General features: G+C 50.2%; 8 protein-coding genes across 8 annotated transcripts; 6 read left to right on the top strand and 2 right to left on the bottom strand.

Annotated features, from left to right (window-relative positions):
- The first annotated feature begins 123 nt into the window (after window positions 1–123).
- BDV37DRAFT_167704 (TFIIH/NER complex ATP-dependent 5'-3' DNA helicase subunit RAD3) lies at window positions 124–2987 on the top strand. Its single transcript, XM_032079281.1, has 3 exons — window positions 124–179; window positions 241–697; window positions 749–2987. The coding sequence occupies exons 1-3, from the start codon at window positions 163–165 to the stop codon at window positions 2654–2656; spliced, it is 2382 nt and encodes a 793-aa protein (XP_031939236.1). The 5' UTR covers window positions 124–162; the 3' UTR covers window positions 2657–2987.
- BDV37DRAFT_167709 (uncharacterized protein) lies at window positions 2745–3201 on the top strand. Its single transcript, XM_032079283.1, has one exon. It carries the CDS (start codon window positions 2833–2835, stop codon window positions 3082–3084), a length of 252 nt encoding a protein of 83 aa, XP_031939235.1. The 5' UTR covers window positions 2745–2832; the 3' UTR covers window positions 3085–3201.
- Window positions 2988–3912, top strand: BDV37DRAFT_167705 (uncharacterized protein). The gene is made up of 2 exons (XM_032079282.1): window positions 2988–3721; window positions 3784–3912. Exons 1-2 carry the CDS (start codon window positions 3318–3320, stop codon window positions 3848–3850), a joined length of 471 nt encoding a protein of 156 aa, XP_031939234.1. The 5' UTR covers window positions 2988–3317; the 3' UTR covers window positions 3851–3912.
- Window positions 3913–4482: 570 nt separating this feature from the next.
- On the bottom strand, window positions 4483–10064 carry BDV37DRAFT_253599 (DNA-directed RNA polymerase I core subunit RPA190). Its single transcript, XM_032082551.1, has 4 exons — window positions 9796–10064; window positions 9214–9705; window positions 6392–9152; window positions 4483–6321 (listed from the first exon to the last, which is right to left on the bottom strand). The coding sequence occupies exons 1-4, from the start codon at window positions 9978–9980 to the stop codon at window positions 4738–4740; spliced, it is 5022 nt and encodes a 1673-aa protein (XP_031939233.1). The 5' UTR covers window positions 9981–10064; the 3' UTR covers window positions 4483–4737.
- A 124-nt stretch (window positions 10065–10188) lies between these two features.
- On the top strand, window positions 10189–12095 carry BDV37DRAFT_253597 (U4/U6-U5 snRNP complex subunit PRP3). The gene has a single exon (XM_032082550.1). It carries the CDS (start codon window positions 10302–10304, stop codon window positions 12069–12071), a length of 1770 nt encoding a protein of 589 aa, XP_031939232.1. The 5' UTR covers window positions 10189–10301; the 3' UTR covers window positions 12072–12095.
- Window positions 12096–14527, bottom strand: BDV37DRAFT_253596 (RNA-binding snoRNP assembly protein NAF1). The gene has a single exon (XM_032082549.1). It carries the CDS (start codon window positions 14430–14432, stop codon window positions 12402–12404), a length of 2031 nt encoding a protein of 676 aa, XP_031939231.1. The 5' UTR covers window positions 14433–14527; the 3' UTR covers window positions 12096–12401.
- Window positions 14528–14684: 157 nt separating this feature from the next.
- BDV37DRAFT_285175 (dolichyl-P-Man:Man(6)GlcNAc(2)-PP-dolichol alpha-1,2-mannosyltransferase) lies at window positions 14685–16648 on the top strand (the record flags this gene model as incomplete). Its single annotated transcript, XM_032087659.1, has 4 exons — window positions 14685–14755; window positions 14814–15483; window positions 15540–16334; window positions 16388–16648. The coding sequence occupies 4 exons, from the start codon at window positions 14685–14687 to the stop codon at window positions 16646–16648; spliced, it is 1797 nt and encodes a 598-aa protein (XP_031939230.1).
- Window positions 16649–17024: 376 nt separating this feature from the next.
- On the top strand, window positions 17025–18676 carry BDV37DRAFT_167673 (heme-dependent oxidative N-demethylase family protein). The gene is made up of 3 exons (XM_032079280.1): window positions 17025–17429; window positions 17505–17681; window positions 17814–18676. The coding sequence occupies exons 1-3, from the start codon at window positions 17122–17124 to the stop codon at window positions 18574–18576; spliced, it is 1248 nt and encodes a 415-aa protein (XP_031939229.1). The 5' UTR covers window positions 17025–17121; the 3' UTR covers window positions 18577–18676.
- Window positions 18677–18680: the final 4 nt, after the last annotated feature.

The following is an 18680-nucleotide window of genomic DNA, read 5'->3' as shown; positions in this document are numbered from 1 at the left end:
CCATATCGGGACGGGTCACGTGGGCATGTGTCATCATGTCCCGATAAGGAAAAGTTCGTCGCGAAGTCTGGCCGCGGCCTTAACTCCGTCTTAAGTTGTAAGCTTGTCCGAGAGCTTCCTTCTGTGTAGCCCAACTTTGGAGCACGTCGCTCGATCGTCACAATGAAATTTTTCATTGAGTAAGTGCGCCGTATTGAAGCTCTTTCCAGTCAAATTTAACCTTCCAACTTCTATCGATAGTGACCTTCCAGTCCTTTTCCCGTATCCTCGTATATACCCCGAACAATATGCCTACATGTGCGACCTCAAGAAGACCCTCGATGCCGGGGGTCACTGTGTCCTGGAAATGCCCTCGGGCACCGGGAAAACAGTTTCTTTGTTATCCTTGATTGTCGCCTATCAGATGCATTATCCAGAGCATAGAAAGCTTATCTACTGCTCTCGAACCATGTCGGAAATCGAGAAAGCTTTGGCAGAGTTAAAGGCGCTAATGAAATTTCGCACTCAACAACTCGGGTACACAGAGGACTTTCGCGCTTTGGGGCTTACTAGTCGAAAGAACTTGTGTCTGCATCCGTCTGTCAAAAGGGAGAAAAGTGGCACTATCGTTGATGCCAGGTGCAGGAGCTTAACGGCCGGCTTTGTCAAGGAAAAAAAAGAGAGAGGCGAAGACGTTGAGCTCTGTGTCTACCACGAGGTATGCAAATACTGGCTAATAATCGACGAGCTGATTTATGACTTGGTATAGAACCTTGACCTCCTCGAACCGCACAACCTTGTACCTCCAGGCGTTTTCACCCTTGACGGACTACTCAAATACGGCGAAGACCACAAACAATGTCCCTATTTCTCAGCAAGGCGGATGATGCCGTTCTGCAACGTCATAATATACTCCTATCACTATCTTCTCGATCCCAAAATTGCAGAGCGAGTATCTCGGGAATTTTCGAAAGACTGTATAGTGGTCTTCGACGAGGCACATAACATTGATAACGTCTGCATCGAATCACTTAGCATCGATATAACGGAGGATTCGCTGCGGAAAGCCACCAGGGGAGCAAATAACTTGGAACGGAAGATTAATGAGATGAAGAGCTCAGACGCGGAGAAACTACAAAGTGAATATTCCAAGCTCGTTGAGGGTCTTCGTGAAGCAGAGCAAGCCAGGGAAGAGGATCAGTTTATTTCAAATCCTGTTCTTCCTGACGATCTACTCAAGGAAGCCGTACCAGGCAATATACGCCGAGCAGAGCACTTTATCTCCTTCCTGAAAAGATTCATCGAATACCTCAAGACTCGAATGAAAGTCACTCATACCATCTCCGAAACACCTCCCTCGTTCTTAACTCATGTTAAAGACTTGACCTATATCGAGCGAAAACCTTTGCGATTCTGCGCCGAACGGCTAACATCATTGGTGCGAACGCTGGAGCTTATCAACATAGAAGACTATCAACCGCTGCAGGAAGTGGCAACATTTGCGACTTTAGTCTCAACATATGACAAAGGGTTTCTCTTAATTCTAGAGCCGTTTGAATCGGAGGCAGCGACAGTTCCAAACCCTGTGTTGCATTTTACCTGCTTGGACGCGGCTATTGCTATCAAGCCTGTGTTCGAACGATTCAGCTCCGTCATTATCACTTCTGGAACTCTATCACCTCTTGAAATGTATCCCAAGATGCTCGGGTTCACCACTGTCATGCAGGAGTCATACAGCATGACACTTGCACGACGTTCTTTCCTACCCATGGTCGTTACTCGTGGTTCAGATCAAGCACAAATCTCCTCCTCATTCCAGATACGTAATGACCCGGGTGTGGTGCGTAATTACGGGAACATCGTCCTAGAATTCTCGCGAATAACACCAGATGGTATCGTGGTTTTCTTCCCTTCATACTTGTACATGGAGTCCATTATCAGTATGTGGCAGGGTATGGGCATCTTGGATTCTATATGGAACTACAAGTTGATTCTTGTCGAGACACCGGATGCGCAGGAGTCATCATTGGCGCTGGAGACATACCGAACAGCATGCTGCAATGGACGGGGAGCCATCTTAATGTGCGTCGCCCGAGGAAAGGTCTCCGAAGGGATTGATTTTGACCATCACTATGGTCGTGCCGTGATATGCATTGGTGTGCCGTTCCAGTACACCGAATCGAGGATATTAAAAGCGCGCCTTGAATTTCTTCGAGAAAATTACCGTATTCGAGAGAACGACTTCTTATCTTTCGACGCAATGAGACATGCTGCACAGTGTCTCGGTCGGGTCCTTCGTGGCAAGGATGACTATGGAGTCATGGTTCTTGCTGATAAGCGATTCCAGAAGAAACGGACTCAACTCCCCAAGTGGATCAGTCAGGCCATGCTTGAAAGCGAGACTAACCTCAGTACTGATATGGCCGTGGCCACCGCGAAGAACTTCTTACGCGGCATGGCTCAACCTTTCAAAGCCAAAGACCAGGACGGCATCTCGACATGGAGCTTGGCAGATTTAGAGCGACATCGAGAGAAGCAGATGCTGGAGGATCAGAGAGCACAACGAGAAGAACTGGCTCGTGGACATAGTGCAAATGGTGTTGCCAATGGTGCTGTCGTTGTTGAGGATGAATTTGATGACGACATTGACGACACTCTCATGATGCTGGATGCATAGTGAAAGCCAACTCCGGGACAGTATTGTTTATTTCCATGTTCCGGGCATAGTCATCCACGCCAATACACCAGGATGTTGACATAGCCAAATATGGCTTTGGGACCTCCAGACCTTTCCCAGACCGCACATAAAGACCCCCGTGTCCTTCAATACCCAATACCCACGATGCAGATGTTATGGTGACGGCCTTAGGGTTGATACTAGATGTATTATACTACGTGCTATCTATCTATGAGGGAACGGGGCATACAAGATCCGGCTGGACTTTCAGGGTGGACAGTTTATATTCCCCACCGCTCTTAGTGGCCTCTGCAGTGCTTGCTCCGATTAATAGGACAAGAAATAAGCTCCTTCTCCACTTCGGTAGGGTCAAGCAAACAAGAAAAGGGCGATGTGACCTGGGCATCCCTACTTACCGATGCCAGTAATGGTGGCCTATACCCTATATTTAGAAAGCTTGATGACAATTTTAGAACAAGGTTCTACCAGATTGATAAGATGAGTACATGTTTAGAATGTTGCTTCTACATCGTATGCACTAGCTCTACCCAACTCCAAGTAGTCAAATGGGGCGTGCATCCAACATTACATTCCCCCTTCGGATATCGTGGTCAGCTCTGTTTAGAGGCGGTTGGAGTGGCTGCGGTCAAAGGGCTTACAGATGAAGAGGAAAGATATCGCTTCCTGGCTCGATAGAGTCCAAACGGAACCGAACATAAGCCCTCCCTCAACACATACAGACGAGGATTATCGAAGGAGACGGCGCAATATATCACGTAGCGGAGCATCAAGTCCCAGAAGGTGGTCCAGACCTGTACATACCGATGATGTCGACAGCCTATCTACTGATCTGACGGATCGTACAAGATTCGATGCTCCCACTCGAAGCTCTGCACCAGCACGTCAACGAAGCCCTGTGCGAGAGCTTCTTAATGAACTCCCCTTGTCAAAACCATCAATTAATTGCATTCGACCGAAGTCCATCCCTCTTCCGGATTTTGTGCTGTCTCTGCGGAAAACTCTAGGCCATGACTTTGGCTCCAAGATTATTCCGATTGGGTTGAGGTAAAGTTGTCCCTTTTAAGCACGCTGAATCCACGACTGACGCTAGCTCTACTCGGCGCCAGGACAAAATCTACAAGACCCGGAAGGGGCTGTAGATGTACCTGGCTTTGCCTGGGACGACACTACTGACTGGACTTCCGGGCAACTTGAAGCACTATGGGAAGACGTGATTGATATCTATAGAGAGGCGGCGGAGTGCGATGAGCACGGCCAAGATGAGAACGCTTGGGGCCCTGGAGTGAACCTACAGATCCTAAGAAGGGGTCTTAAACGACACCCTACGCTTCAGGTCAAACCTGTGTCAGTCTCAAGGTTTCTCCTAAAACCTCTGGTCTATCTATTGATTTTAAGCTCCAGGCAAACCCAAGCAATCGACCCCAGCCTCCTTCCACGCACACCGCATCAGCTCCTGGTAAATAAAAGGATTGGCTTCACGTTTGCGTTTGCCCTTCGGACATTGAATATTGTAGGTCGTTCTACCCATGATACTCGTGGTTCTATGGCGGTTGTTTCGTCTTTGCGCAATGTTCGGTGTCATTTTGTAAGCTCTAGCCAAACCCAAGTGGGAAAAAGGGACTGGTATCGTTTCAAGGGACCAGGACCACCCTGACTACTTAATCTACTGAAGACCTCTCTATTCCGGCGGGTGGTCAGTGCAATCGCAGAATTATAGATTATACGCCCTTTCAATTTCCATAGCCAAGGATACTTTTCATATTTACAAAAAAAAGCTCCGTGAACGTTCCGCCGAGCTGCCCAAACAACAGGGGGATTCAAGTAGGCCGGATTCAGGTGCTGAACGATATCTGAAAAGAAAAAAGCATTCTCTATTCATGTATTCTATCATGAAAGGTTGCTCTAGAAGAAAATGAAAGACTTTTCTTGATTTCGCTGAGAGAAACTCCAGAAGTCATAGAACACATCAACAAGGAAAATGCATAATAGATACACGTTTGAGTCTCCTCATATACAATAAACCACAATATAAGATGCCATACATCACACATACCTACCCATTATGCCACTGGGGCAAGGACATCAAAAGCACCGGTACCAACATTTCCAACACGGCCAACAACAATTCTACTACTCGGGGACTTGAGGTTATCATAGTCTCTCTCCTGGACAGCGTCCCGGAGGAATCCAACGGTGGTTTCGAAACTCATCTTGGCAAGAGGAGAGGAGGCATCCTTGACAAGACCGTTGCGGTTGAAGGGACGGAAGCCACCGGACTGGGTCATCACATCACCAATCAGGTTCAGATGACGGTTGTCCACGGAGATACTGTGACCCTCGAAAACTTCCGTCATTTCACGAACGATGGACGCGCGAGCAGCCTCGACACCATACAGGTTAAGCATATGGTGAATGGAATTCGTGTAGAGGGAATGGGGCTGGATGATGTCTTGGTAATCCCGCATGGCGAGGAGGTTGACACCGTCCGTGATGACATGGGCAGGTTCGCCCTTGATAGGGTCCGCCTCCACGTATGTACAGTTGCCAAGACCAGGGATAGACTGGATGACAGCACTGCGAGCGGCCGCCTCAACCAGAGGTAGCACGAGAAGTTTAGGAGTAGAAATGTCATACTGCAGCTGAATAGTGCACGAAGAGCCCTGGCTGGGGTTGAACTTGAATTGGGTAATCTCGCCGAATTTACCCTTGATATCCTCCTCGCGCAACTTGGTGTCTTTGGCTTCATCATCCGAGTCGTCATCAGAGGCATCATCCATGTCAACATCCCTCGTTTGCTTCTCGCCACTATCCTCAATATCGTCATCGTCGTCAGCATCTTGATCCTGAACCATTTTCTCCTCTTCACCCTCAGGGCCTTCGTAGGAGACTTGGTTTGAACGATTCTTAGAACCACTGGCGCGCTTAGCGTCGTCCTGATCCTCCTCGTCATCATCGTCAGCGGGCGCGTCGTCGTCGTCAGCACCCCGAGGAGCTTCTTGGACGGTACCAACAGAGACACCAATCTCCGGCTGGGCAGTTGAGTAGCTCGACAGTTTCTTTTCATCCTCTCGTCTCTTGAGTTCGGCTCTGGTAAGCTTCACGAGCTTGGGGATGAATTTGTTCTGCAGGGCAATCTGCACATCTTTTGTCTTGATTGCATACTCTGCGGTGTATTCCTCGGGGGGGAAGAATGAGACTTCGATATCATAGACCTTAGCCTTTGTGCTGCCAGAAGTGATTCTCTCCCTGATTTCAACCTTATCAACAACCTCTGCAATGCTGAGCTTGCTAATAGCCTTGGCGAACCTCTCGGAGTGCTCTTTGGACAGTTCTTCGTTCAAAACCAATGTCATCGTGGGAGTCATAATGTGAGCACTAGCCGTCATCACGATTTCACGCAGACGGGGAATACCTAGCGTGACGTTCTTCGCAGAGTGACCAGCCAAGTGGAAAGTGTTCAAGGTCATCTGAGTTGATGGTTCACCGATAGACTGACCGGCCACAATACCAACGGCTTCACCAGGATCGACCACAGACTTCAAGTACTTCATATTCATCATGTTACTGAATGATTTCTTGCTGAGGATACCTTCAATGCTCTTCTTCTTGTCCTTCAGAAGCTTGTCCGGATTGGCGTCCTCGTACTGTAAAGTATTAGTATATACTGGACAGAAAAATGGATGTTGGTTAATATAAGCATAAGCTTCGTCTTACCTTCTTAACAGCTTGAGCAAACAGCTCGGATGTACTACCCAGGTTACCTCCGGGGTGGTAACGAGACAACACAGGGTCCATAGCATCCACCTTTCCGGTCTTGCGCACCTTCTTCATAGCATCCTTATGCCATTCACCTACTTCCTCTTTCTCCAGGGTGTGGAAATCGCTCGAATTGACTTGGGAGATAATGGACTTATAGTTAGATGCCAAGAAATCGAAGTCTTTAAGGTGAACCTGTTTCGTGATATCCAGACCGTCTTCTCCGTACAGGAATTGAACGATGGAACCGTCGGTGGCTTCACGGACTGAAGTGTCATACTCGGCCCTTAAGCCTTCCATGCCCTTGATCAAACAACGTTGCAGATAACCCGAGCGAGAAGTCTTAACAGCAGTATCAATAAGACCTTCACGACCAGCCATGGCGTGGAAGTAATATTCTTGAGGCTTGATACCGGTCAAGAAACGACCACTGACATAACCGCCAGCCATAGGATTCGTATCGAAGGCTCTGAACGACGGTAACGTCTTACCGCTGATCATTACAGGCACACGTCGACCTTCCAAAACTTGCTGACCCAGGTTACAAGAAATCAGGTTGGCATTGACACTTGAACCCTTGGCTCCGGAAATTGTCATCGACTGCATTTGGTTCCACGGGAAAGGCTTGACCAGACCTCCGGGAAGACAGGCCTTGGTGATCTCAGTGGACAAGTTCGCTGTGCGAGCGTTGGAGACGCTATCAAGGCCACTTTGTTTCTCATCATCACGGAGAACATCTTCCAGACGGCGTCGCAATTCGGCGTCCTCATCAGCAGCCTTCGTTTGGTCAAGGGTTACATACTTCAGTGCAACCTGACGACCAATTTCAGAGGCCTTGCTAAGTTTTTCTTTACGGATACGGTCACCCTCCTTAGTTAAGCGAAGATCATCGATGCCGCAGGTAAATGCACGCATGTTCAGGAATCTCGTTAGAAGCCTACCAAGGATACCGATGAGCCTTCCAGCAATGGTATGTCCATAAATTTCGTGGATAGAATCGATGAGACCGCCGGCCGTAGGACCGATCTGCTTCTTATCGAGAATACCACAGAGCAACTCTCCATCCTTGAATAGAACAGTTCCTTCTTCGTTACCTTCGCCCCATCTATCTCCTGGTGTCGAGGATTTGCTCTTCATATTGAGACCGGCTCTGTTTGGAGGCATGATGTTCTTGAGGATAGTTGTAATGATCTGCTTTCCGGTCCAGAGACGCTTTGGTTTGATCATTGTCGGGGCGACAACCTGAATACGCTCTGTGATTGTGTGGGAATTCTCGGGTCTCAAACAACTGTAGAGCAGCTCATGGTAGTCCTCCTCGTCGAAGAAGCTATCACGGCAGGTGAACCACGTAGACATCGAGATGTGATCTTGAATCAAACCTCTCAAAGGTTTACCAGAAGTGGCAACAAGGTACTGGTGGTCTGCATCTGCAAGCATCATGGCTTCAGCACGGGCAAGCTCGTTTTGGGGGAAATGCATATTCATCTCGTCTCCATCGAAATCAGCGTTGTAGGTATTACAGTTAGCGTAGTGCATGCGAATGACACGTTCGTTAGCGAGTACACGAGCCTTATGACCCATGATAGACGGCTTGTGAAGCGTAGGCTGACGGTTCATCAAGACAACATCTCCGGTGGTAAGATGACGGTACACCTTCTTGTTGCGCGACCCCTTCATACGCCAGTTCGATGGTGCGAGCAGCTGGTTGGCCAAGGCTGTCCGCTCATCGAGGCTCTTGAACTTGAGGTTAGTGACTTGTCCAAACTCATTTTCGATCGCAGCGGCACCTGGGTACTTGTCCGGACCGTTGATGACAGCTTGCTTCATTTCCCAGAAGTTGTGGTTAGTCACAGGCTCCGGATACGTCAGTTTCTTTGCAAACACAAGCGGAACACCAATTTCGTTGGTTTCGATGTTGGGGTCGGGAGAGATGACACTACGGGCAGCGAAGTTCACACGTTTACCCATCATGTTCTTTCTGAACAAACCCTCCTTCTTTTCCAGGATCTGCTTGATGCCATTGGGGGCGCTAGCCGCCGCGGGGCCGGACAATCCACTCCTATCACGGTCAATCAGACCGTTCACAGTATCCTGAAGTTGTACAATGGCGTGTAGCAGATCCCTGTAGTCGCGCACACGCATGGCAGAGTCGGACCCTCCATTCTGTCGTTCTTTGCTGATTTGATTGATAATGTCACAATTCTTCAAGATCTGCGTAAACACCGTGTTTTGCTGGGCTTCAACAACAGCACCGGGCCCTTGGGCAGCGACAGGTCGATATTTGTTCGGTGGCACCAAGAGGTTTTTAATGAAGAACATGCCTGCATCAACACGAGACTCGTTCTTTGACATCGGACGGGATGTATAGACAAGGTTCAGAATCTCCTCTTCTTTAACGAAAAGCAAAGTAATTGCGGCGTGGACTTCTGGCGAGGGCATGAATTGGCCGCCATCACCAGTCTTCTTGTTGTCCACCTGTGCCAGGATGGCATTACCACGAGCAACTTCTTCCTCCGCTCCGTGAGATTCCGATGTAGTACTGGCGTTGTCGTTTGCAAGCGCCTCCTTCTCTTTACTATTGAATTTCTTGGTTTCTTGAAGAATTATCAAGGAGTTTGACGCATTGTACCCAGCCTGTTGCATAGCGAGTTTAGCCTTTTCGGGCAAAGCTTTCCGGAAAATCTTCGAATACCGATCTCTTCGATAGCCTGGCGAGATTCTTTCTTCGGAGTTAATGCCCATGTGCTGGCAGCGAAACAGGGGAAGTAATCAGAACTCACCCTGAGCAATTGGCACACTTCTTGATGGCGACAATATCCTTAAAGAAATCCCTGACAACAGCCCGCCTTTGTTCCGCAGCAATCGGGTTCTTGGCTCCAGCCATCAAGCCCTTCAGCTTACCCGCCGCCTGTGCCTCGCGAATGGATTTCTTGACAAACACATTTCTGCGCTTCACAAGGTCATCTTCGTCTTCGTCTCCATCGTCATCGGATTCGTCTCCATCCTTCGCCGATTTCTTTGATCCCTTCTTGAGCTCCATTGACTCCAAGACAGCTACCTCGTCGACCAGGCCATACTGCAATAGTCGCAATTTGCAGGTGTAGGCATTAACTTGTGTCCGAGACATCTGCAGACGGTGGCAGTATACACATTGCGCCCTAAGAAGACGGTACATCTGATCAAAGTGCGTGACATTGTACACATGGACCGGTAGCTCGATGTGCCCAGGATGGCCAGTACAAGACCATGAGCTCATGCGACAAGTTGTGCAGCTAGGTCCGGTCAGTCGAAGAGCCAAAAAGAAGGCTGAATCAAAAACACAAGACAGCAGACGACAACAATGTGCTGAGAAAGAGACTTACACATGGTCACCCCATGCTCCCATAGCCGGGTCATACAGACCACCAGGAACAGGGTTGTTGAAGGAATCCAAAGTCGGAGTATTATGGATTCGCTTCACCGAGGTGGCTTTGATATCCTCGTCATTGTAAACGGAAAAGTCAATCCCCGAAATAGAGGAAGCCACGGGACGTGCGAAGTTCGCCATGATTCCCTGCAGCTCCGTGAGCGACAGAAGAAGCTGGCTATGCGACTATCTGTTGGTCTGGAATGAGCAAAAGCGGGTTCGTTCGGTCTTGTCGCTGCGAAAAGAAAAAGTTCACCCAACTTTTTTTCTGCCGTGCGATACCGCTCAGACCCACGTTTGGGATCGCCCCGTGATTTATGCCTGTCTCACTAAGTTATCCGCGTTCTTTTCTCACTTTAGTTCTCGGATCGCCGATACTCGTTTGCCAACCTTCCGTACGCCAACTTTGAGTCGCGCTCGGTGCCAGTGGGTGAGTGCAGCATTCATTTTCTGCCTCGAGTGATGGCGGACCTATCAGGCAACATGCTGAAGCGACCTCACCCCGAGGACGAAGACAATAACACGCAGAAAAGATCACGTTCCAGCAATGGATCCCCATTACCCGGTCAAGGGGCTCCGGCCTCTGGGAAGCCTGATATCGAGAGGATGGTAGCTGAAGCGAGAGCGAAAGCCGAAGCTGTACGCGCAAGGCTTCAAGCTGCAAGAGGAGGATCCACACCATCAGCGGCACCAAGTCCCAGCCCTACACCCCCGGCCGCTTCCCCTGCAATGTCCAGGCTAGAGCAAATGAAAGCCAGAGTCGCGGCTGCTACCGGAAGGGCCAATGTGGTAGCTCAGCAACGACCGGCCGAACCCTCGCCAACGCCTCAACCTCCCCCATTGGAAGAAGACGATGGCTCCTCAAGGGGTCGGGGTGGTCTGGATGTCGGTCTTCATCCGGCCCTGCTTTCGGACACCGTTGAGTTCCGCAGTGCCAAGGGAAGACAGTCTACGCAATCGAAAAACCGTCGAACAGAATCTCCGGCCACAAGTGGGAAGCCGGATCGAGCAGGTCTCGATCTTTCCGGTCCTTCTTTGGAAGAAATCAGGAATAATCCCTATTATGACCCTAGCCTCGGTCCCAAAGCTACGATTGCAAAGCCGCGACAGTCGCGACAACTCATTTTCAACCAGAAGGGTAAATATATACAGCAGGGTGCCGCTCTGCGTCGGCAGGCTCAATTGGAGGCGATGAAGAAACGCATTGCCGAGAGGGCGCGACAGGCTGGTATCGATGAGGACCTTGATGTCGAAAAGGCTTTTCTTGTTCCGGCTCCACCTGCAATTGAATGGTGGGATGAAGGATTGGTGGACGGGGAGGACTATTCCGGCATCGAAGACGAACAGAATCTAAAGATCGATACACCGGACACCATAGTGACTCAATACGTTCAGCACCCAGTTCTTCTCGACCCTCCACAAGATAAGCATATGGCAGAGCAGAAGCCTATGTATCTCACACCTAAGGAACAAGCTAAGATTCGTCGCCAGCGGCGAATGGCCGATTTGAAGGAACAACAAGCCAAGATCCGACTGGGACTTGAGCCAGCTCCTCCACCGAAAGTCAAAAAGTCCAACCTCATGCGAGTGCTGGGTGAACAGGCCGTCAAAGACCCTACCGCTGTTGAAGCACGTGTAACGCGAGAGATCGCAGAGCGGCGTACTAAGCATGAGGAAGCCAACGAAGAGCGTAAGCTAACAAAGGAAGAGCGGCGAGATAAGCTTGCTAGGCAACAAGAGAAAGATGCTGAAAAAGGAATCCTTATGTCGGTTTACCGCATCGACAGTCTTGCAAACGGGCGGAATCGCTTCAAAATCAGCAGGAATGCTGAACAGAACGCTCTTACTGGGGTCTGTGTCATGCACCCTAAATTCAATCTTGTGATTGTTGAGGGTGGCTCCCACTCTATCAACAACTACAGGAAGCTTATGCTGAACCGGATAGACTGGACAGAGAACGCAGGTCCGAACGCTGTGCGGGAAGGAAACCGGGAGGCTCAGGTGTCATGGCTAGCTGCTGAAGATGAGCAAACGGGTGATCTGAAAGATCTTAGCTCCAACACATGCAGTCTCTTGTGGGAAGGCCAGGTCAAGGCTCGAGCTTTCCGCAAATGGCTGGGAGCACGAGTGTGTGAAACTGATTCTCAGGCTAAGGACGTCTTGGCTCGAGCAAAACTAGAGAACTTCTGGGCTCTGGGGAAGAGCGCAAAGCAGAGCGAGTCATGGTCATGACGATGATATTTATCCTTCTTCATTTATAGATTCTAGTCGAAAGGCAGAACAGGTCTATCTCTATTAAACAAATACAACCCATGGCCCGTATGTGCCAGGTCTAATAAGCAATCATTTTCACATTGCCCGCATCACTCGAATGGCATGCCTCCTCACGATGTATACATAAAGACTCGTAATCAACAAGAGAAATAATCCATGTAAACTTTTAAGCCAATCCAAGGTAAGATGCCTAACTCCCAATAATGCAAACTTATGTATCCCTATGTATCAGTTTTACCCAAACCCAGAAAAGCAAGGAAACCCTAATCATAACATGGTATCAGACACTCATGAGCGAGGTGGTCCTTGATTATTATTGCTCAGCTGACGCAACAGGTCTAATTGCGCCTTGACCTGGTCAAAATTCATGGTTGCAGCTTGCGCCGGTTGTTGCCCAGGAGCTTGCTGTTGGCGATTCTGCTGCAATAGTTGCTGCGCCTGCTGCGAGTATTGCAAAGCGGCCAAGAACATTGGGTCGATTTGCGTGTTGGGTGGAAACTGGTAAGGGTTTTGTTGAGGATAGGCCTGCTGGAATGGCATCTGGACATTGAAGCCAGGAGGTACAGCACCTTGACCGAACTGGTGCTGTGGTTGATGTTGAGGCGGCTGTTGCTGAGGCTGTTGCTGCTGCGGGAAAGATGGGTACGCAGGGTATGGTTGTGGCATTCCATAAGCATTAGGTTGGGTTTGCTGGTATACTTGTTGACTGTAGTTGGAAGATTGAGGTTGCGCGTCCGATCCTTGCTGTTGATATGGCTGGCGGTCGTAGTGCTGAGTCTCTCTCGGTCCGCCTCCACGGCCACGACCACCTCGGCCGCGATCAAAGCCCCGGCCCCGACCTCTACCACCACGGAAGCTACCTCTACCAGAAGGTGCGTCGTTCTCGACAGGTGCCTCCTGCCGACTCATCATCTCATGGAGGTTCTTCGGGCGAGCAAGAGGAGTATATCCATCTTCACCTGCGTTATCGTCGTAGTTTAGCTCAGTTTGACTGAGCTTCGAAGGACCTGGAGGTCCCTTCTTAGTCTTTGCTGGGCCATCCCTGGCCTCCTTTCTCTCCTGCCGCTTCTGCTTCAGCTTCCGCTTGTACTCGGCTTCTGCTTCATCGTCGGAAAACTCCACCTCATCCTCACCAATCTCCTCATCGTGGAAATTCGATGCATCACTACCTTTCATTCCCTTGAGAGGCTGAGTAAACACAAACGTAGAATGTTGCTCAACGTAGTAAACGTTCTTTCCTTTAGAAAGACCACGTTCCTCGACAGCCGCGGCAGTAGGGAACCGGATAGTATACAATGGTTCCTCGACTCTTCCCAGTGTCTCAGCAACCACACCAGTGATACTTCTATCTTCAAGGCAGAGTAATGAGCCCGATTCCAGCACCTGGTACTCTCCAGAAGTGTTCGCCGCGATCAGGACCGTGTTCTCGACAATTGCCTGCACATGTCCCAGTAACACGATCTTCATTTCCGGAGTCACAGTGACATCCGGGATAGGGGGCGCTTCTTCTGGAAGTTCATTTGCCGTTCTGATATGACCACCCGATTTACCCTTCCCTTCTCCTTCATCGTCGGAACCAAGTTCTGCCTGCATCAAAATCCGGGCTTGTTCTTCGGGGCTGAGAATTGGGTAGTCTTCGTCGTCCTCGTCGCTGTCATCTGAGGAATCGCTAGAAGAATCATCGGAAGATGACTCGTAGGGGGAAGAATCGATCTCCCATTCGGGATGCTCCTCGTCCTCCTCATCCTGTTCGGCTTGATCATGTTCCATAGTATCTAGGGGAGGCACAGTTCCTGTCCCGCTTGCGTCGCCATTGGTATTGTTGTTGTCCGCCTGGCCCTGTGTTGCAGCTTCGGCCTGGTTACGTGGTTCTGAATTTTGTTCCCCCTCGACCTTGCCGGTGCTCTCCACGGGAGGCTCTTGTTTCTTAGGCTCCGTTTCTTCGATATCCATACCAGTTTGTGTATCCGTTTGCGCACCATCCTGAGTGGTGGGGTTAGGCGACAGGCTTGGATCGCTCTGCGCTGGCTGCAGATCTTTGAGACTATCATTGACAAGGTTTAACCCTGGGATCAGTGTCGAAGGATGGGATGTCGTGGCTGGTTCATTGGTTTGACCCTGAATAGCGGCTCCCGAGTGTTCGATAGGTTCTGCAGGCGTGCGCGCAACCCACGGCGTGTTGTAGAAGTCACTTCCATCGTCCGCAGGTGTTAGGGCAATGGGTGGCGTATCATTCATGCAAGTCCGTTTCACAGGAGGCTCTTCGTTCGCATCCTCTAGGGAATGCTGGGGTTGAACAGGGGGTTGTTGATCACTCATTATGTATCTCTATAGCCTTGAGAAAGACTTGTCTCAAAGGCAAGAGAAAACAAAAATAAAGAATAATAATTTATGGTATAGTTAAAGGAATGATTGCAGGCAAAATCGAAGGCGGAAACTTTTTTTTTTCTCGAAGTGCCATAATTGCCGTTGGGGTTACCGGAGAAGCTTTCTTATCGATAACGTGTTTTGTTAAGCTTCAACCATGCCTTAACTTGGCATGTCAATTAATCTTCAACGATTGTCAGCAAAATGGCGTCTGCCAGGAAAACAATCGATGTTCCCTCGATGCCAACGGGGCAGGCACCGCGATCCAAGAAACGGTATCAAAACCAGAGTTCCTTTCCTTATCAATCAGGCTAACACTCGCGACATTCGCAGACCCCCGCCGCCGCCCTATTACCTTCCATTGAATATTACGCTCTATGTGTTTCTCGTCTCTAATGCGATTGCGGCTTTCTTTGCGCCCATCCAGGATTGCGATGAAGTCTTCAACTTTTGGGAGCCTACACATTATCTTGATCATGGATACGGGCTTCAGACGTGGGAGTACTCGCCGCTATATTCGATCCGGAGCTGGCTCTATGTCACCATTCATGCCATTGTCGGGAAAGTGGCCTCCCTTGCTCTGGTTACGAAAAGCTCTCAGTTCTATGCGATCCGCTTTTTTCTGGCTCTCGTTTGTGCCGCCTGTCAGACCCGGCTATATGCGGCAATCTGTCGAACACTAAGCCCCAAAATTGGCCTGTTCTTTCTTATGATCGTTGCCTTCAGCCCGGGCATGTTCCACGCCTCCGCAGCATTCCTCCCCTCTAGCTTTACTATGTACATGTCCATGCTAGGTCTCACAGCCTTCCTGGATTGGCGACGTCAGAAGATCGCGCAAGGAATTATGTGGTTTGGCCTCGGTGCGATTGTCGGCTGGCCTTTTGCCGGTGCTTTGATCGTTCCACTTCTGCTCGCAGAGGTTCTTGTCGGCTTTATCTCGGGGTACCTGGGGACTGTCGTCTCTGGTATCTTCAGTGGGGCCATCAGGTGTCTGGCAATCCTGGTATGTCGCTACGGACTGACCGTCTATGGTCTCCGTCTTGTGCTAATGAGATGCAGGCTGCAGAAATTGCTGTGGATTACGCTTTCCTCCGAAAATTTGCTATTGTGCCTTGGAATATCGTCGCCTACAACATCTTTGGAGGAGAAGGAAAGGGCCCAGACATCTTCGGTACAGAGCCTTGGACCTTCTACATAAGGAACCTACTCTTGAACTTCAATATCTGGTTCATATTTGCGATGTCTGCAGCACCTTTACTACTTCTCCAGGCCGTATTCCGGCCCCAATCGACCAAGAAGGAGATTCCGCTACGAACTTTGGCGGTAATTGCGCCATTTTATATGTGGCTTGCGATCTTTACCGCTCAGCCTCACAAGGAAGAAAGGTTCATGTATCCGGCGTACCCTTTTCTTGCTCTCAATGCGGCGATCGCCATCCACATAATCCTATCCTACGTTGGGTCTAAAGACTCGAAAGGGTCCAATGGAACCTTGATAGCCCAAGCCAAGCTTACCATTGTGACAGCTATTGTTCTTGCCGCTATCAATGCTGGCTTGCTGCGGACCGTCGGTATGATCACCGGCTACAACGCCCCTCTAAAGGTGTTCGAACCGCTCGAACGGCTGGACATTCCCCAAGCGGGCGACTCGGTATGCCTCGGTAAAGAGTGGTACCGATTTCCATCTTCGTTCTTCCTCCCTGATGGCATGCGGGCCAAGTTTATCCGCAGCGAATTCCGGGGATTGCTCCCTGGGGAATTTCCCGATGCCACGGATTACCCTGCTCTTTTTGACGGTACATCCCAGATCCCCGAAGGCATGAACGACTTGAATCTGGAGGACCCAGGCAAATATGTAAGTGTATAACCAGATGATCTTTCCTTCTCCATTCAGCTAATCCCACATAGGTTGACATCTCCCAATGCTCATACCTGGTGGACTCGTACTTCCCCAGCCGCGATGCAACCGAGCTGGAGCCCGACTATATCCATGACGAGTCGCAGTGGGAGGTGATGTCGTGCAAGCACTTCCTCGATGCTTCGCAAACAGGCCTTATAGGCCGCCTAATCTGGGTCCCTGACCTGCCGGGGCTTCCGAATCAATTGCAGCGTAAATGGGGGCAATATTGCCTGCTACGGCGCCGTGATGTCAACGCCGAGGCGGATTAAACGGTCACATGTACTATCAAGAAGCCCCATTCCACCAATGTAAATAGCCCAGAATGCTATCTCTGGATCTTACCTTCATTCGTATGCGAGATGCGATCCGACAGGTGCCAAACGTAGGGCGGCAGTGCGACTTTACCTGAAGGAGACAAAAGATCCCCCGGGGCTGCAGAGATAAGCATCTTCTTCCCCGCAAACTTTAGATGTCGATCGCATCCGATTAACTGATCCGGCAGTCGACTATCTGATCCCTTGCCAGCCATGATAGCACGCTGCAGCATGATGTATGATCCCTCCGGGTGCTGTACTACATCCTACATCGTGGATGATGATGCTTTAAATCCACCCTCCTTCATCCGTAACCCTACCGTGGAGCAGTCTCCCAACAACATCTATACCTCTCTATAGAAACCATCTCCACCCATGATACCAACAACACCATAAACAGTATCCATCACTATAGAAGCACCCGAAACATGATCTTCACCTCCCTCCCAAGTCCAATCACCCAACACCACCTCACCAACGTCACCGCCATTTGCCTCCTCGCAACCCTAACCACATATCTCCTCCATTCCCTCTGGAAGCGACACCACCTCTCCAAATCCCCCGAAAACGACCCAGAGCAAAAGTCCCTATCTCCCACTTCCAAATTCAAACAGCCCACCCGCAACCCGGGAGAATGGACCCCATCCGACTTCAAGCGACCTCCGGCCGCCCCATACCCAGACTGGGACGTACATACCACCGAGCCCAAGCCCTACCGACCGTTCAGATACGGACCGTAAGTCATATCCGTCTCCTACATCAACACACAAAGCATCCAGATAGGTACAAAGGCTAACAGAGAACCCCCCAGTAAATACTTCATCACCATGGGCCTGCGCAGCATGAAATGGGACGAATGGATCGAACTCGACAACCACTACGCACGCTACCACGCCGACAAAGCCCGCCGGATCGAAGAGCGAGGAGCGAAATGTTCCAGAACAGCTCCGGAAGCCATGGACGCCGCTATGGAGCTCCTGGAGGAACTGTACGTCTCTCCTTTCCTCTCCATACTACTCCTCTATCCACACAAACCATAGACCAAAACCATACACTTCCCTCCCCCAAAAAAGAAACAAGGAAAAAACAACCACCACTAACTAACCAACCCAAACCACAGAGCAACCTACCTCCCAGAACGCTACCCAACACTCTTCCGCAAAACCCCCACAGGCATAACCAACCTCCTCACCCAAGAAACCCTAACCACCGTGCCTCCCCTCCCCGAAGACCCCATGCAGACCTGCGCCCGCCTCGTCCAAGACGACCTGGCGCTCATGATCGAGCGCCCGGACGGCGAATACTACCTCCTGGCGGGGTCCATCCTGCTTGCCGGCTTCTGGCGCCTGGAAGACAAATACGGGATGCGGTTGTCGGAAATCCACACCTCGGGCTCCGTGCCCGGCTACAAGGAGAAGCTCGAGAAGGGCATGCTGAATTTCTTCCGCCGGCTGCGGCCCGAGGACCCGGTGCTCCGGAACAACTACTTCATCCAGGTGGACGAGAGCCTGCCCTGGTCGCACAGTATCGGGCCCGAGGATGGCGAGACGGTGTCGTGGAACACGGCGGAGAAGAATCGCGCGATTGAGCATCATTTCTTTCGCTCGGAGAGGCAGAGTTTGAGAAGATTGCCCAGGTCGGGCGCCGTGGTGTTTACTATTCGGACGTATTTTGAGCCCATCACGGAGATCGTCAAGGAGCCGTATGTGCCGGGTCGGTTGGCTTCGGCCATTAGGAGCTGGGGCGAGGATGTCGCACGGTATAAGGGGAGAGAGAAGTATGGGGAGGTGTTGTTGGAGTATTTGGATCGTATGCATGAGATGCAGGTTGCGCAGGGGCTGGAGGTAGACAAGGAGGAGGAGGTTAGGAGTTATCCGTTTTGATTCTTGGGGTTTGGTTGTTTTTTTTAAAAAAAAAATTTATGAAATATAATGACTTGATGAATGTCTTTCTTTTTGTTTCTTTTTGTAGCTGGGTGTTGTATCTT

The sequence above is a fragment of the Aspergillus pseudonomiae genome (genome assembly GCF_009193645.1).
Source record: "Aspergillus pseudonomiae strain CBS 119388 unplaced genomic scaffold BDV37scaffold_57, whole genome shotgun sequence".
NCBI classification, from domain to species: Eukaryota; Fungi; Ascomycota; class Eurotiomycetes; order Eurotiales; family Aspergillaceae; genus Aspergillus; species Aspergillus pseudonomiae.
The sequence above is the reverse complement of the archived record's forward strand: the minus strand, read 5'-3'. Positions and strand labels throughout refer to the sequence as shown.

Excerpts from the sequence above, each read along its gene's own strand:
- BDV37DRAFT_167673 (XM_032079280.1), top strand. The coding sequence starts at position 17,122 with ATGATCTTCACCTCCCTCCCAAGTCCAATCACCCAACACCACCTCACC. Across the intron at positions 17,430-17,504 it reads CGACCGTTCAGATACGGACC|TAAATACTTCATCACCATGG; the intron begins GTAAGTCATATC and ends AGAACCCCCCAG. Across the intron at positions 17,682-17,813 it reads ATGGAGCTCCTGGAGGAACT|AGCAACCTACCTCCCAGAAC; the intron begins GTACGTCTCTCC and ends CCCAAACCACAG.
- BDV37DRAFT_167704 (XM_032079281.1), top strand. Across the intron at positions 698-748 it reads AGCTCTGTGTCTACCACGAG|AACCTTGACCTCCTCGAACC; the intron begins GTATGCAAATAC and ends GACTTGGTATAG.
- BDV37DRAFT_253596 (XM_032082549.1), bottom strand. The coding sequence starts at position 14,432 with ATGAGTGATCAACAACCCCCTGTTCAACCCCAGCATTCCCTAGAGGAT.
- BDV37DRAFT_253599 (XM_032082551.1), bottom strand. The coding sequence starts at position 9,980 with ATGGCGAACTTCGCACGTCCCGTGGCTTCCTCTATTTCGGGGATTGAC. Across the intron at positions 9,706-9,795 it reads GGAGCATGGGGTGACCATGT|CTGCACAACTTGTCGCATGA; the intron begins GTAAGTCTCTTT and ends GACCGGACCTAG. Across the intron at positions 9,153-9,213 it reads AAGTGTGCCAATTGCTCAGG|AATCTCGCCAGGCTATCGAA; the intron begins GTGAGTTCTGAT and ends CTCCGAAGAAAG.
- BDV37DRAFT_253597 (XM_032082550.1), top strand. The coding sequence starts at position 10,302 with ATGGCGGACCTATCAGGCAACATGCTGAAGCGACCTCACCCCGAGGAC.
- BDV37DRAFT_167705 (XM_032079282.1), top strand. The coding sequence starts at position 3,318 with ATGAAGAGGAAAGATATCGCTTCCTGGCTCGATAGAGTCCAAACGGAA. Across the intron at positions 3,722-3,783 it reads ATTATTCCGATTGGGTTGAG|GACAAAATCTACAAGACCCG; the intron begins GTAAAGTTGTCC and ends ACTCGGCGCCAG.
- BDV37DRAFT_167709 (XM_032079283.1), top strand. The coding sequence starts at position 2,833 with ATGGTGACGGCCTTAGGGTTGATACTAGATGTATTATACTACGTGCTA.